This window comes from Chiloscyllium plagiosum, unplaced genomic scaffold (assembly GCF_037043375.1).
Source record: "Chiloscyllium plagiosum isolate Xiang-an unplaced genomic scaffold, Cpla_swu_hap1 HiC_scaffold_4, whole genome shotgun sequence".
NCBI classification, from domain to species: domain Eukaryota; kingdom Metazoa; phylum Chordata; class Chondrichthyes; order Orectolobiformes; family Hemiscylliidae; genus Chiloscyllium; species Chiloscyllium plagiosum.
In genome coordinates this window covers 83,682,887-83,699,161 of record NW_028270142.1, presented here as the reverse complement: position 1 = coordinate 83,699,161, position 16,275 = coordinate 83,682,887, and the positions used below count along the sequence as shown (strand labels likewise).

Below are 16,275 nucleotides of genomic sequence, written 5' to 3'. Positions count from 1 at the left end.
AGAGAAGGTACATTATGATGATCCTCACTGATCATGACCATAAATCTAAGGCAAGGTGAGAATCTTAAGTGGACACATTGGATAGTTTTTTTTATCTGTGTCGAGAATCTCATTTTTTCATTCTTGGGTATTTTCCCAACATTTAAAAAATTTTCAAAGGTGCTCAGAGGCTGGGAAAATTCCACCATTGAGTGTCTGAATAAACGTTCAAAATATCCAATATGCTAGAGCTCGGTTTCAAATATCCTACATAAAAAAAGAGTTTGGGGTGAGTTTCACAGTTTGTGACACAAAACAACAATTTTTTGAGGGTCTGATCTTAAGCATGGTCAATGAAAATGCACACTGGACAACTGGGTAAGAAGGTTAGCATTAAGCTGCTGATGTTTCATTATGTTCTTTACTAGTAAATCAGCAGAACTGTGAATCAGTTTCATTGACCTTGCTGTCTGATTCTCTAATCTGCATTCTAATCAAACAAGAACGTACATCTAAAGTGGAAACTTGAAACATTTATTCTTTGAAAGTCAAGTTTATGTTCAGTTTCTAATCAGTGGGATTCTTGACTATTATTCAGACATCCACAGATCCATGAAACCTTTGAATTTATGTTAAATGTTGGGGTTAAAAATAATGAAATTTAAAACAAAAATGCAATTGTAACCCTGAAACTGCCTCCTCTTAGTCTTTTGTGTTCACCACTGTTCTTTCACTTCATATTGCTACAGAAATCCAGACATGTTCTCAAAATTGTAAAAGATCTTTCTCAACACTGATGTTTCCAAGTTAGATTTGAAATGGTGAAAATGGGCACATAACTTCCATCCATTTACTAACTCAGTAGGTGTGAAATTGGGCTTGGGAATGAGGTCTAGTGAATCCTGCATCACCCTTTTAAGAGACATTTTGAATGTAAAGTCCTTTCAATTTTCTTTATTGTTGATACCATCTAGGTGTAGAGAGGTATTTGACATAGCTGAAAATGTGTTGCTGAAAAGCGCAGCAGGTCAGGTAGCATCCAAGGAGCAGGAGAATCAACATTTCGGGCATGAGCCCTTCTTCAGGAATCATGCCCGAAACGTCGATTCTCCTGCTCCTTGGATGCTGCCTGACCTGCTGTGCTTTTCCAGCAACACATTTTCAGCTCTGATCTCCAGCATCTGCAGTCCTCACTTTCTCCAAGTATATGACATTCCCTATTATTTCAAAAACTAAGAAAAATCATATGCGCCTGTGGTTGACATTGAACTGCTTTCAGCATTTAAAATAAGATTTTAAAGTAGGAAAAATTGCCACATTTTCAGCCAGTCAAAACCAAGATGAATATACTACCATGGTTTTGTAAAAGTTTGTTCAGGAATTACAGGTGAATTAATCAGGCAAATTTGATATTTATGAATAACATTGTCTGTTGATATCTAGGGAAGAAAATCACGTGCATTCTAACCAATTCTTCTATCCTTATTTTGGAAGGATGGATGGCATATCTTTCCTGGATCATACTGCCTTGGCATTTAGTTGGAATAAAACAATCATCCACATTTGATCTAAAATTCACCTGTTTGAATATACAGGTAGCTCTGTTGGCAAATGTGATCATCAGGCCAGCTGTACACATAAGAGGATAGTGCAGGGTCATGTTTTGCTAAAATTACTTCTGCCAGTACTCCTGGTGGGAAGTGACTTCAGCTTCTCAGCAAACATTTTATTGATAATGAAATCAACATGGGAACTTGACATTAGAAACATAATTTAAAAATCTGTGTTGGTAATCATTTTGGATGGTTATGCTTGATGCTAAACTGCTAAGTTGACAAATGAACAGTCTATCTTTGAATATGCAGCAAAGTTAAAACAGTGTTAAGAAAATATAAATTTTAGAAGCTTTTGATCAGTATTCAGAACAAAAGGATATTTGAATATATATATATGTTAGGTTACTTTATTCCGAATATAACTTCACATACTAATTGTGTATAACCAAGCTTGTTGGAAATCAGAGAACAGGAAACAAATGCCGATGGTAATTCAAAGTCATCAAGATATCATAGTGAGATGTTATTGTTCTTAAATACATTTGAGATAGTTCAGGTGATAAAATCAGCAAAAATAAGGATCATAATCTTCCAATAATAGTGTACTTCCTATTAAAGTTTTCGGCCATTCCGAACATGTGTATACTTTGAAAACTTGGACAAAGGTTCTTAATCATTATAAGTTGTGGCAGTCCATGCTAGTATGCAAAACTTTTGCTAACAATTTCATGATTAGATGTCTCTGCAGAAAAATTGAGTCTCCTTACATATTAACTTCAGTGAAACATATTGGGTAACCTTATTTTTTCAACTAGTGCAAACATTGATTAAAAAAAAGTAGCAAGTTATAATCTCTTAATTAATAGAAGTGTCCAATATTCTTCTCTTCAATAAAGCACTATCAATTATCTTTTTTGCCATCATTATGCTCAGAAATAGAGAGTGGCTATCACTACTCAATTTAACAAGGGTTCCCAAGGTGGAAGTCAGAACCCCAAGTGCGGTCATAAGCTAAAATTCTGAAGTTGGAACTCCAAGGGAATGATGGCTGCTGTAGATCTGAGTTATGCAGCCATTCTTCTGCTCTAAGCAGCTCTTGTTCATACAGCTATTTCCTTCACATGCACCGCTCCACTCTCTTTGCTTCTGCCTTGCCCTTGGTCTCAATTATTTTCACTGAGGGGGTCTCAATAATCTTCAGATCTCAAAATAAGGTCACAGTGGGGAATTGTTTGGGAAGCACTGGTCTAGAACAATCTGTCAAAACCCATAATAAGTAAAAGAAAAATGGAATTGTTTACTCCCGTCATGTGACATTGTTCAGTTAACAGTAGGCAAGTGTTATCAAGCTTAATTGTTACATTTTCAAATTATAATTTATAGTTGTGATATGCACATGGATAACTTGAAAACCAATCGAGTGGACATTGACTTAGCAATCGAGAAAGCACAGATCTTACAAAGTTGTTTTTAACTGATTAAGCTGAACGAATATAAATGTTCCTATTAAAGGCTGGAGTCAAGATTGTATTAAATTATTCAAATCATTTAAGGTTTCTTTTATACAAACAATAACCACATGAGAAACGTTTTTCATGGCAATAGGATTGCTTAATCATACCTAATGTTGTCCTTCATTCCCACAGTCTGAATTTAGAATTATTTACAGTGAAAGATGTCATGGAATGCCAAGTAAAGGTCCTCCATCTGAGGGAAAAGGTCTCTTCCCTGGCTGCACTTCTCTTGGAGACAAAACATGGTGGATTCCCTGTGGTTTATCACATGGAACCATTCCATGAGGAAGTCTTCATAGGAAGCATCACCAGGTGAGCAATTTGTGTGTACAAATCCCAGTGCTTTTGTTACTTAGTAATATGGATGAAAGTTAATGAATTGTACAGACCTAAATAATTTTGCACTTTGAACAATAAGAAATCACTGAGCAACTGGTGGTAGTATCCATTGTGTCAAAACTGTTGGAACAGACAGTTTTAAAATGGTGCATGAGGAAATCTAAATTCAAATCATATTGGCTGGAAACAAACACTATTCAAATTTAATTAATTGAGCCAGTACCTTCTGAGTTCTCAATAATATGTACAAGGAGCTGGTCAATGTTCCCTCAGCGTTTTGCATAAAAGGAATTTCAGTGGGCATAAGGACAAATGGGAATCATTTTCTGCTTATGCTGAACTAAGAAAGTACATTACTGTTGGCCAAGACATTCAATGTTATTTGTTTGAAAATGTCAAAATATATATTCCTGGACTTACTACATTGCCAGCTGGAGAAGAATGGTCTAAGAGAATCCAACAAAGAAAGTAAAAACAGAAATAAAAAAGTTAAGATGCATTATGTGTCATTGGTCTCAAAGTCTGCCAGCTGTGTTTGAAACTCAAATCCATTTTAATTTATTCGGTTGTGTTGTCATACTTGGTGTGCAGTTGATATTAGAATTGGTGAAGTTAACAGTAGATAATCATTAGTCATTTGGCCTGACTCTCAACCTGAAAACATTTCTATGCTTTTCTTTGAAATGCTTCCTTAATTTTGCTGTTCATTCTGTGATTTCTTCTTGCTACTTAACAATTTTAACTGAGACTCTAAGTGAATTACTACTTCAAACTCATCTGTGAATGACATCAGGTGATCTTGACGACAATTTGAAGTTCTCCCCTTGGGAGAAAAAAATGCTCATATTAATATAACATCTTGGTATGCCATTGGAATGTCTCAAATTACTTCCACAATAAATTCTTTTTTTTTTGTTTTGATGAATTTTGATTGTTGTTCATTAGGGAATAAAGACATGGTTCTGTACAAACAATTCCTTGCTAAGGTGAATGGTGCTATTTAGTGAAAGTAAAACACAATTCAGGATACCAAAAGAACCTCTGCTGTTCAAGTTATTCCATGGGATCTTTAATGTTGAGATAGATGGGCCATTAGTCTCTTCTGAAGGTTTTCCTTCCCTTTCAGTGAAATGTTGAAATATAGTGGGGGAATTGTATGGAGATGGTGGGTACCTTTGCTAATGGTTGGAGTGCTGATGAGAGACCTATATAGTTTCCTTGGACAAAGCCTGCCAAATTATGAAAAAATCAAGTAATCAATAGGCTACCAAGGGCTTTTCATTGAACCATGGCCAAAGGGATGGCAAATCCCACTCACTAAGAGCTGTAAGCCAATCAGAGGCTGGCAACTCCACTATTCAGTATCGGCACCCAGGGCGTCTGTGGCTGCTACCAAAATGCTATCCACTAAGACCCAGGATCATGTCATGACTGAGGCCAGAGATGAATATCGTGGAAGAGGTTGTGTGTGGTTGGGAGCACTATGGAGAGGGCAGTAGTGGAGTTGTCGCAAGTGCAGGGGTATGACTATTATAGAGCCCCTGTTCCAACGCTAGGTTCCTCATTCATGCATTGAATGCTTTGGAATGAAGGATTTCCTCAGGAGACCACAAGCAACCTCAACATGTTAGCTTGCCATACTCATTGCATATATAGTCCCCTGTTCATTGTTGTGTTAATATCAACAGTGTGGAGTTGAAGCCTTTTAAGTGGGCACTATTTAACTATTTAAAGGCTTCAAATGATAGCAGGGCACTTGTTCCAAGTAATCAAGTAAAGGAAAGTTGGAGGAAGAGTTTATGGAAGGAGAGAGCGAAAGAGGGAGAGACCCTTTCTCAAGGTGGTCTTACCTGCCAAGGTTGAGGGACTCAGTGAGGAGAACATGCAGCAACAGAGATGGAGGGAGCTCCAGTCATTGGGACAGCAGTGATCTTAAGGCCAACAAGGTTTCTTGACAATAAGGGAATAAGTGAATACAGGGATAGTTAATTAAAAAAAGGAAAAAAATAAATTTTCACCAGGAACTTGTTGAATAGAGGAACAGGTTCACTGAGTTATATCATTTGATTCTATTGCTTCTGTTTTGTTGTCTTAGCAGCTATCATCTTTAGATATCCGATTTGTTATATTGAGGTCCCCATTGTTGAAGCATGCAAAGGAGGGTTATAAAAGAACATTCAAGTTATCAGCAGGAGATTCAGCCCATCAAGACCGGTCTACTGTTTAGCAATGTCATCACTGAACTGATTGTAAACTTAAATCCACATTCTAGCCATCCCCGATAACCTTTCACCTTCTTGCTATATAATTATCTACCTCTTTTCCAGAAATATTCTCTGCTTCCACTTTTCTAGGAAGAGAGATTCAAAGACTCAAATGATCCAGGAATAATCTTCTAAGAGAAGCTTTTTGCCTCATCTCCCTTTCAAATGGGTGATTCCTGATTTTTTAAACAGTGACCCCTTGATCTAGACTCTCCCATAAGTGACAATATCCTTTCCATATTTATCCTGTCAAGAGTTCTCCGGATCTTGTACATTCAATCAAGTTGCCTCCTCCTCTCTTAAACTCCAGGGTCTAAAAGCCTAGCCTTTCCAATCTTTCCTCAAAAGACAACTCCCCCTTTCCAGGTATGGGTCTAATAGTCCTTCTGCAATGTGTGTTTGTTTGTAAATATGGCTGTTAATACTGTGCACAATACATCAGATATGGTCTCACTTGTGTCGTAATTGAAGCATAACTCTACTATTCAACTCTCCTCCTGATAAATGATAACATCCTATAAGCTTTCTGAGTTATTTTTTGTACCTGCATAATAACTTTATATGAGCTATGTAGAGGAAAGCTAGATCTGCTGGCATCTCAGAACTTGATGATCTCTCACCATTTAAATAATATACTTCTCTTTATTCTTCCTCCCAAATGGACAACTTCACATTTTCCCACATTATCCTCCATTTTCCAACCTTCGCTTTCTCACTGTCTTAAAATTAACCTTAACTTTTGACTTTTATGTCACGTCCTTGTATCGTCTTCACAACTTATGCTGTGCTGTTGTCAGCAAATTCACCAATTGTACTTTCCATCCCTTCATCTTTGTCATTTATATATATTTAAACTGTTAAGGTGTCAAAACCATTTTGCCAACCTGAAGGTGACCCATTTACACTTGGTCTCTGCTTCTTGTTAGCTGGTCACTCTTCCATCCATGCCAATATGCTACACCTTCACCACGAACTTTTATTTTCTGCGATAAACTTTGCAATGGCCCCTTATCAAATGCCCAACGGAAATCTAAGTACAATACATCCATTTGAGGAGGTAACATGTGTTACCTCCTCAAAGAACTCCAATAGATTGTCAAAAATAATTTCCCTTTTAAAAAATCCAAGTTGACACTGCCTGTTTACTGTGAACTAATCCAAATGCCCTGATATAACTTCTTTCATTATAGCTTCTATCATTTTCCTGTGATAGATGTGAAGCTAATTGGACTGCATTTTCCTGCTTTCTCTGCATCAATTATTTCACTAGCCATTTATTTTAAAACCCTAGAAAGAAGTATATTAGGACCTGAGCACTTGTCAGTCTAATAATTTACTCAGAACCATTTTACTGTGTGATTTTCTTAAGTTCCTCCCTCCCTTCCATTTCATGATTTATTGCTTCTGGAATGTTATTGAAATCCACTATAGTGATGTGAACTACTTGTTCAATTTATTTGCTGTTTCCTTAGTTCCCATTATTAGTCCTGTAGAGTCATCTTATATCACACCAATGTTTCCTTTGTTAACTACTCTTTTTCTCTAAATATTTATGGAAACTTCTGCTATCTCTTTTTAAACTTCTGGCTAGCTTTCTCTCACTCTATGATTTTTCCCTCTATATTAATTTTTTTGTCATTCATCACTGCTTTTGTTACATTGTTTCCAATCTCTTTTGATGTTCCAACAATCTTTGCTGAATTATAAGCTTCTTATAAAACTTTATGCTACCTTTAACATTTTAGTTAACCATAGATGAATATATTCATTGGAAATTTTCTTGCCTATTGGCATGTATCTAATCTGTATCTTCTGAAATATCCCCTAACTGTCTGCCACTGAAACTTCATTGGCCTATCCTATTCTTCAACATTATTTGTCAATTCACTTTAGCTAGCTCGGTTTTCATGTCATGATAATTACTGTTAACTAAATTTCAGACCCACTCTCATTTCTCTCAAGCTGAATTCAATCATATTATGGTGCCAAGGGACACCTTCACTTACAGATCATTAACTAATGCCATCCCATTGTACAATACTGGACCTAGCATAACCTGCTTCCTGATTTGCTTCAGAACAGGCTGTCTAAGAATTTATTCTGAAAACATTTAATTTACCCTTCATTCAGGCTCCCTTTGCCCATTTGACTTTTCTAGTTTATATGTAAATTACAATGTCCCATAATTCTCACCATGTATTTCTAACAAGGGCTCATTATTTCTTTGTACTCTAGCTACGCTGTGGTTACTTTTAGGAGCCTTGCGCACCACTCCCAAAAGTGACTTCTTTATATTTCTCATTTCTACCCAAATTGTTTCCACATTTTGTTTTCCTGAACTTTGGAAGTCAGAATACCATCAGTAACTAACAGAGACATCCTGTCATCTTTTCCTACTTTCCTGTCATTCCTAACTATCATGCACCTTCAAGCTTCAAAATTCAGGTCCCGATCTATTTCATCATACAGCCATATGTCTCTAATGGCTACTAGATCATATTTATTCATTTCTGTTTGCACTCATGGTTCATGTTTTGTTTGAATACTATATGCATTCTGATATACAACATTTAGTTTTATCCTTTTCCTCTTTTTGCAAATTCTAGTCGTAACTGTTGGTTGACTCTTAAATTTGTATACTCTATACCTTCCTATCATGGTCAGTTTGTCATTTTCCATATTAATACATTTCTCTGTGCCCTCGATTCTACTCTTTGATTTACCACACCTTCCCAAATTTGATCCCTCGACCCCACTGTTTAGTCTAAGATCCTCTCTGCTTCCTTAGCAATTTAATTGGCAAGCAACACTGGTTCCAGCACAGTTCAGATGGAGACTATCCCATCAGTATACGTACTACACTTCTAGTGCTGTGCCAATGGCTCCTTCAGGTACAGCTTTTCCCCAGCCATTATTAGATTGATGAATGGACTGTCTAGCCTCAAATAAAGCTGATCTTGGCTGGTGCACGCCCTGTGCAATGTAACTTGTATGCCTCTAAATCTTTTTACAACATCTGATCTGTACATCCTTGCTTACTATGTGCTGCTTGTACTGTTCAGAAACAAAGCTTTTCGCTGTACTTCACCAGTTGTGCCATTCTTAGTATGTTCGAAGGAATTACTTCTTTATTGTATGCAACTGTATATTTAGTTGTGTTTTTTTCTTTATTTTAGCATTTTCACTAGTTACTATACTACATTGAACCTTAAGAATAGAATAAACCTCCATCACTTACCAGATGCTCAGCAAGTAACTAACTTCTTCTCCTGTAGAAGAGCAAAAATCATTCCCCAGAGATTGGCAAAAGTTTAAGTAAAAGTAATAGAACACCTCTTTCCATTCTTTCACTTAAGTCCCTGAATCACTTAACTCTGGCATTCTATGTAAGTTGCACTCAAGTGGCACTAAGTTTGCTAGTTTTATGAGCTCCTAACACAAAATTCTGATCTGATTCATTTAATGAGGATCCAGTTTTGGCTGGTTCTTAATTAAAGTGCTCTTTCACTAGAAAGTTTTTTAAAAAAAGCTTTGTGTAAATCTAAATTGTAGATTTCAGTTTAGCATCAATTGTAAACTTAATTAGATTTATTTAAAATTAAAATTTGGACTTTCTTACCCAACAATTGCTTGCACTCCATCCTAGGTCAATTTTTTAATTAACTTGTACAACACCTGATATGGGGTGCTTGGTGCTCATACTAGTTGCAAATAAATCTTCCATTCTGTAACGGGAGCATCCATTCAATTTGGTGTGAATGATAAACAAAGAAATTCTGATAAATGTCTACTCCAGATTCATTTACCCATCTTTTCACTTTACAAATGTTAATGGCTCAAGCATTTGCTATTTGTTTAAGTTCCCGGTGTTGAATTTTCAGCCACGTTTTTACTTATTTTGTGAATAGGTTAGAACTTTGTCGAATCTTGGAAAATGAAATGCTATTTGAAATACAAAATGATGACAGCTGCAAACAACATTCTCAGATGAGCTACAATGAGGTAAGATAACCTGAAGTGATTTGACAAAGTAATAACACTCATCGTTTCCAGTGCCTATTCGTCTAATCAACTCACCTATTTGATGCCTTAATTGTAACTCCAGGGTCATATTTATATCTAGATGACCAATGTACCACTTGTTGCAGGCAGCAAGTAGTAGGAAATCATGCAGCCTAAGTATTACGTACTAATTTCAGGAATGTGATTGGATTGGATCCAGGTCACCCTGTAGGATTAATTTGGAAAATTTGGAATCTTGGGGGGCATACCGTGATGTGAGCAAAATACCACCACCACAAGCTTTAACAATTTTTATCGATGTGATAGTTGGCATAACAATAGATACTGACTGTACTCCTTAGGTTTTACCATGCATCTGTGGTAGTAGCTTTCTGTCTTTGCACTCTATCAAGCTCAATACTTTGTGAGAACTGAGAATTGTCATGAGCTTTTTAAATGAGAAATCCAGCTTCTATTTGAATCTCAACAAGCCAGCTGATAAATGATCTCAGCTACAATATTATTTTCAGAAAGACAATAGGAAACAGAGAGATTACAATCTATTACACTTGTCTTTTAAATTACATAGTGCTGACAAAGGAAATAAGAGTACTACATGCCTTTAGTGACATATAATACTGTCAATATGGAAGATAATGTGAATTGAGGAGAACACATAGTTGCAAATCTACAGCTGGCCTGAAGGGGTCTGCTAATAGCAAGTTCTGGGCTACTGTTTTGAAATGTTTCAGTCTGTTAAAAGTAAGCATGTTTTCAATAGCAATTGAATTTGTATGTTAGAGGATAAATTACTTGATCTATAAATAAAACTATATTCTTAAATGGCTGAGCAATTGCATTGACCTGTGGCTTACAGTGCACATTCACTGTATCCTGACCAAACGGTTAGAATTACTGTTTTATATGCTGTTGCATTGTTTTGGAACTTGGGGGGAAAAAAAGTCAAAACAACAGCAGTTTTAAAAGGGAGAAGAACAGACAAAGGAAGCACATAGTGAGGAAAGTGCAAGAGAAGAGAGAACCTGCACAGTTATTGCCTTTGCTGTTTTTGAATTCATGTATCGCTGGACATTGGAGTGCATCTGGGAAAATTAACAAATAGTGAAATTCACAACTAATCTTGGAGGAACCTGTTTGGGCAAAGTTCACAACACAGAACCAGATAAGTTAATCGTTGTTTTAAATCTGTCCAATAGAAAGGCTACAGTAATGAGTACAGTGGGTTCTTTCTTGATTATATGTTTTTGGAGATAAGTCTCTTGATTAAATTTAAAATATAAGCCATAACTATAAATTTAACCATTATTTTGTAGAGGAATAAGACGGTGTTATTTTCTGGGTCTGTAGATTGCGAAGGAGCAAAAATGGCCTTTGCAGTGATATGTACTTCTTGTCAGATGTGGGAGTTTAAAGAGAGTTTAAGGGTTACTGCAGATTATATCTGCAATAAATGCTGTTGGATGCGAATCTTATCAGATCGAATGGATTGGTTGGAGAGACAGATAGAAGCGAAGAAGAATTTGCAACAGCAACAGTATGTGATGGGTGGCAGTTATAGGAAGGGGGGAAAGTCTCGGATACAGTCACATAGATGGGTTAACTCCAGGAAGGATAAGAGAGGTCGGCAGCTAGGGCAGGAGCCTTTTGTGGATATACGCATTTCAAACAGGTATGCTGTTTTGGAAAATGTAGGGGGTGATGGGTTCTCAGGGGAACGTAGCACGAACAGCCAAGTTTCTGGTATTGAGACTGGCTCAAATACAATGAGGGGTATGTCGGCTTCCAAGAGATCAATTGTGTTAGGGGATTCTGTAGTCCGAGGTACAGACAGACGTTCTGTGGCCAGCAGAGAAAAAGCAGAATGGTGTGTTGTTTCCCTGGTGCCAGGATCAAGGATGTCTCAGAGAGGGTGCAGAATGTTCTCACGGGGGAGAGGGGCCAGCAAGAGGTCATTGTCCACATTGGAACCAATGATATAGGAAGAGAAAAGGTTGAGATTATGAAGGGAGATTACAGAGAGTTAGGCAACAATTTAAAAAGGAGGTCCTCAATGGTACTAATATCTGGATTACTCTCAGTGCTACGAGCCAGTGAGGGCAGGAATAGGAGGATAGAGCAAATTAATGCATGGCAGAAGAGCTGGTGTATGGGAGAAGGATTCACATTTTTGGATCATTGGAATCTCTTTTGGGGTAGAAGTAACCTGTACAAGAAGGACGGATTGCACCTAAATTGGAAGGGGACTAATATACTGGCAGGGAAATTTGCTAGAACTCCTCGGGAGAATTTAAACTAGTAATTTGGGGGGGTGGGACCCAGGGAGATAGTGAGGAAAGAGATCAATCTGAGACTGGTACAGCTGTGAACAGAAGTGAGTCAAACAGTCGGGGCAGGCAGGGACAAGTAGGACTAATAAATTAAACTGTATTTATTTCAATGCAAGAAGTCTAACAGGGAAGGCAGATGAACTCAGGGCATGGTTAGGAACATGGGACTGGGATATCATAGCAATCACAGAAACATGGCTCAGGGATGGGCAGGACTGGCAGCTTAATGTTCCAGGATACAAATGCTACAGGAAGGATAGAAGGGGAGGCAAGAGAGGAGGGGGAGTGGCATTTTTGATAAGGGATAGCATTACAGCTGTGCTGAGGGAGGATATTCCCAGAAATACATCTAGGGAAGTTATTTGGGTGGAACTGAGAAATAAGAAAGGGATGATCACCTTATTAGGATTGTATTATAGACCTCCCCAATAGTCGGAGGGAAATTGAGAAACAAACTTGTAAGGAGATTTCAGCTATCTGTAAGAATAATAGGGTGGTTATAGTAGGGATTTTAACTTTCCAAACATCGACTGGGACTGCCATAGTGTGAAAGGTTTAGATAGAGAGGAACTTCTTAAGTGCGTACAAGACAATTTTCTGATTCAGTATGTGGATGTACCTACTAGGGAAGGTACAAAACATGACCTACTCTTGGGAAATAAGGCAGGGCAGGTGACTGAGGTGTCAGCGGGGGAGCACTTTGGGGCCAGCAACCATAATTCTATTTGTTTTAAAATAGTGACGGAAAAGGATAGACCAGATCTAAAAGTTGAAGTTCTAAATTGGAGAAAGGCCAATTTTGATGGTATTAGGCAAGAAATTTCGAAAGCTGATTGGAGGCAGATATTCGCAGGTAAAGGGACGGCTGGAAAATATGAAGCCTTCAGAAATGAGATAACGAGAATCCAGAGAAAGTATATTCCTGTCAGCGAGAAAGGAAAGGCTGGTAGGTATAGGGAATGCTGGATGACTAAAGCAATTGAGGGTTTGGTTAAGAAAAAGGAAGCATATGTCAGGTATAGACAGGATAGATCGAGTGAATCCTTAGAAGAGTATAAAGGCAGTAGGTGTATACTTAAGAGGGAAATCAGGAGGGCAAAAAGGGGACATGAGATAGCATTGGCAAATAGAATTAAGGAGAATCCAAAGGGTTTTTACAAATATATTATGGTCAAAAGGGTAACTAGGGAGAGAGTAGGGCCCCTTGAAGATCAGCAAGGTGGCCTTTGTGTGGAGCCACAGAAAATGGGGGAGATACTAAATGAATATTTTGCATCAGTATTTACTGTGGAAAAGGATATGGAAGATAGACAGTAGGGAAATAGATGGTGACATCTTGTAAAATGTCCAGATTACAGCGGAGGAAGTGCTGGATGTCTTGAAATGGGTAAAGGTGGATAAATCCCCAGGACCTGATCAGGTGTACCCGAGAACTCTGTGGGAAGCTAGAGAAGTGATTGCTGGGCCTCTTGCTGAGATATTTGTATCATCGATAGTCACATATGAGGTGCCGGAAGATTGGAGGTTGAAAAACATGGTGCCACAGTTTAAGAAGGGCGGTAAGGACAAGCCAGGGAACTATAGACTGGTGAGCCTGACCTCGGTGGTGGGCAAGTTGTTGGATGGAATCCTGAGGGACAGGATGTACATGTATTTGGAAAGGCAAAGACTGATTAGGGATAGTCAACATGGCTTTGTGCGTGGGAAATCATGTCTCACAAACTTGAGTGAGTTTTTTGAAGAAGTAACAAAGAGGATTGATGAGGGCAGAGCAGTAGATGTGATCTATATGGACTTAAGTAAGGCATTCGACAAGGTTCCCCATGGGAGACTGATTAGCAAGGTTAGATCTCATGGAATACTGGGAGAACTAGCCATTTAGATACAGAACTGGCTCAAAGGTAGAAGACAGAGGGTGGTGGTGGAGGGTTATTTTACAGACTGGAGGACTGTGACCAGTGGAGTGCTTCAAGGGTCAGTGCTGGGTCCTCTACTTTTTGTCATTTACATAAATGATTTGGATGCGAGGATAAGAGGTACAGTTAGTAAGTTTGCAGATGACACCAAAATTGGAGGTGTAGTGAACAGTGAAGAAGGTTACCTCAGATTACAACAGGATCTGGACCAGATGAGCCAATGGGCTGAGAAGTGGCAGATAAATGTGAGGTGCTGCATTTTGAGAAAGCAAATCTTAGCAGGACTTATATACTTAATGGTAAGGTCCTGGGGAGTGTTGCTGAACAAAGAGACGTTGGAGTGCAGGTTCATAGCTCCTTGAAAGTGGAGTCGCAGGTAGATAGGATAGTGAAGAAGGCGTTTGGTATGCTTTCCTTTATTGGTCAGAGTATTGAGTACAGGAGTTAGGAGGTCATGTCGCGGCTATACAGGACATTGGTTAGGCTACTGATGGAATATTGCGTGCAATTCTGGTCTCCTTCCTATCGGAAAGATGTTGTGAAACTTGAAAGGGTTCAGAAAAGATTTACAAGGTTGTTGCCAAGGTTGGAGGATCTGAGCTATAGGGAGAGGCTGAACAGGCTGGGGCTGTTTTCCCTGGAGCGTCAGAGGCTGAGGGGTGACCTTTATAGAGGTTTACAAAATTATGAGGGGCATGGATAGGGTAAATAGGCAAAGTCTTTTCCTTGGGGTGGGGGCAGTCCAGAACTAGAGGGCATAGGTTTAGGGTGAGAGGGGAAAGATATAAAAGAGACCTAAGGGGCAACTTTTTCCACACAGAGGGTGGTACATGTATGGAATGAGGAGCCAGAGGAAGTGGTGGAAGCTGGTACAATTGCGACATGTAAGAGGCATTTGGATGGGTATATGAATAGGAAGGGTTTGGTGGGATATGGGCCAGGTGCTGGCAGGTGGGACTGGATTGGGTTGGGATATCTGGTCGGCATGGACGGGTTGAACCGAAGGGTCTGTTTCCATGCTGTACATCTCTATGACTCTAATATGAGCCAAAATAGTTTTTATATGTTTGGTGGTGGAGTGGGAGAAATTGTTGCAAGATTTATAAAAGTGCATACAAACATATGAATTGGGAGCAGAAACTGGCCATTCAGCCCCTTGAGCCTCCTGCACCATTCAATAACATCATGACTGAATGAGAGTATTGGAGTCATACAGTATGGAAACAGACCCTTTGATCCAACCTATTTGTGCTGACCAGATATCCCAATCTGACCTTTTCCCATTTGCCAGAGTTTCGCTCATTTCCATTTAAATGCTTCCTATTCATAAAACCATAAACATGCCTTTTAAATATTATAGTTGTACCTGCCTCCATCACTTCTTGCAGCTTGTTCCATAAATGCACCACCTTCCACGTGAAAAAGTTACCCCTCAGGGCTTTTTTAAGTCTTTCCCTTCTCACCTTAAACCTATGCCATCTCATTCTGGACTCCCCCAACCTAGGAAAAAGACCTTGGCTGTTCACCCTCTCCATGCCATCCATGATTTTATAAACCGCTAGAAGGTCACTCCTCAGCCTCTGATGTTCCTGGGGAAAAAAGCCACGGCTTATTCACTTCGAATTCCACATTTCTATTTAATCCTGATAACCTCAGATTTTTTGTTGGACAACAGAAACAATCTACCTACACCTTTAAAAATATTCAATGATCCTGCCTCCATTTCCTTCCAAAGTAGGGAATTCCAAAGTTGCACAAACCTCTGAGAGAAAAACATTCTCCTCACTGCTGTTCTAAAAGGGTGGCCGCTAATCTTAAAACAATACATTGGTTCTGGACTCACCCACAAGAGGAAACCATTATTTCTACATTCATTTTATCAAATCTGTACAGGATCTTGTATAATTCCTGGGTGAATCTGTAGATCACATGCATTATTTTTACTTTAGAGGGTTCTAAAGTTTTTGGAGCATGTTTCAGCAAATATGTTGAAGTCCTTAAATTACATACATTTCAGTATTTCTCTTACTTGTTCCTGTTCTCGGTGAAATGGAACTTGTCATTTCTTCTGTTTGCGCAGGAGAAGTTCATGCATTGGACTGCTGGACTGTATAATGGAAAGAAAGATGGGCAGAGTAAACATGTCATTCTTTAATGCTGGCTGTTGATTCAGAACAGGGACGTAATTGGAAAGTAAACCTGTGTCCTCTCTCAATGTTACTGTACACATAGAAAATATTCATTGATCTTTGGAAACAATAGTTCACTTGAATGCTTCCTTAGCCAGCCACTTAATTTTGTTTGATTTTTAAGCTATCTTGTAGCAATTTCCTGTCTTGCAGAAGTGGCTTTTTATG

The 16,275-nt window shown here is 38.5% G+C and overlaps 1 protein-coding gene across 1 annotated transcript in view; it reads left to right on the top strand.

Annotated features, from left to right (window-relative positions):
• LOC122549475 (chloride channel protein C-like) overlaps window positions 1–16,275 on the top strand; it is a 131,070-nt gene that overhangs the window by 100,520 nt on the left and 14,275 nt on the right. Inside the window, exons 13-14 of the mRNA XM_043689335.2 lie at window positions 3,182–3,361; window positions 9,561–9,654. Of these exons, the coding sequence (XP_043545270.1) occupies window positions 3,182–3,361; window positions 9,561–9,654 (274 nt within the window). The remainder of the gene's footprint in view (window positions 1–3,181; window positions 3,362–9,560; window positions 9,655–16,275) is intronic.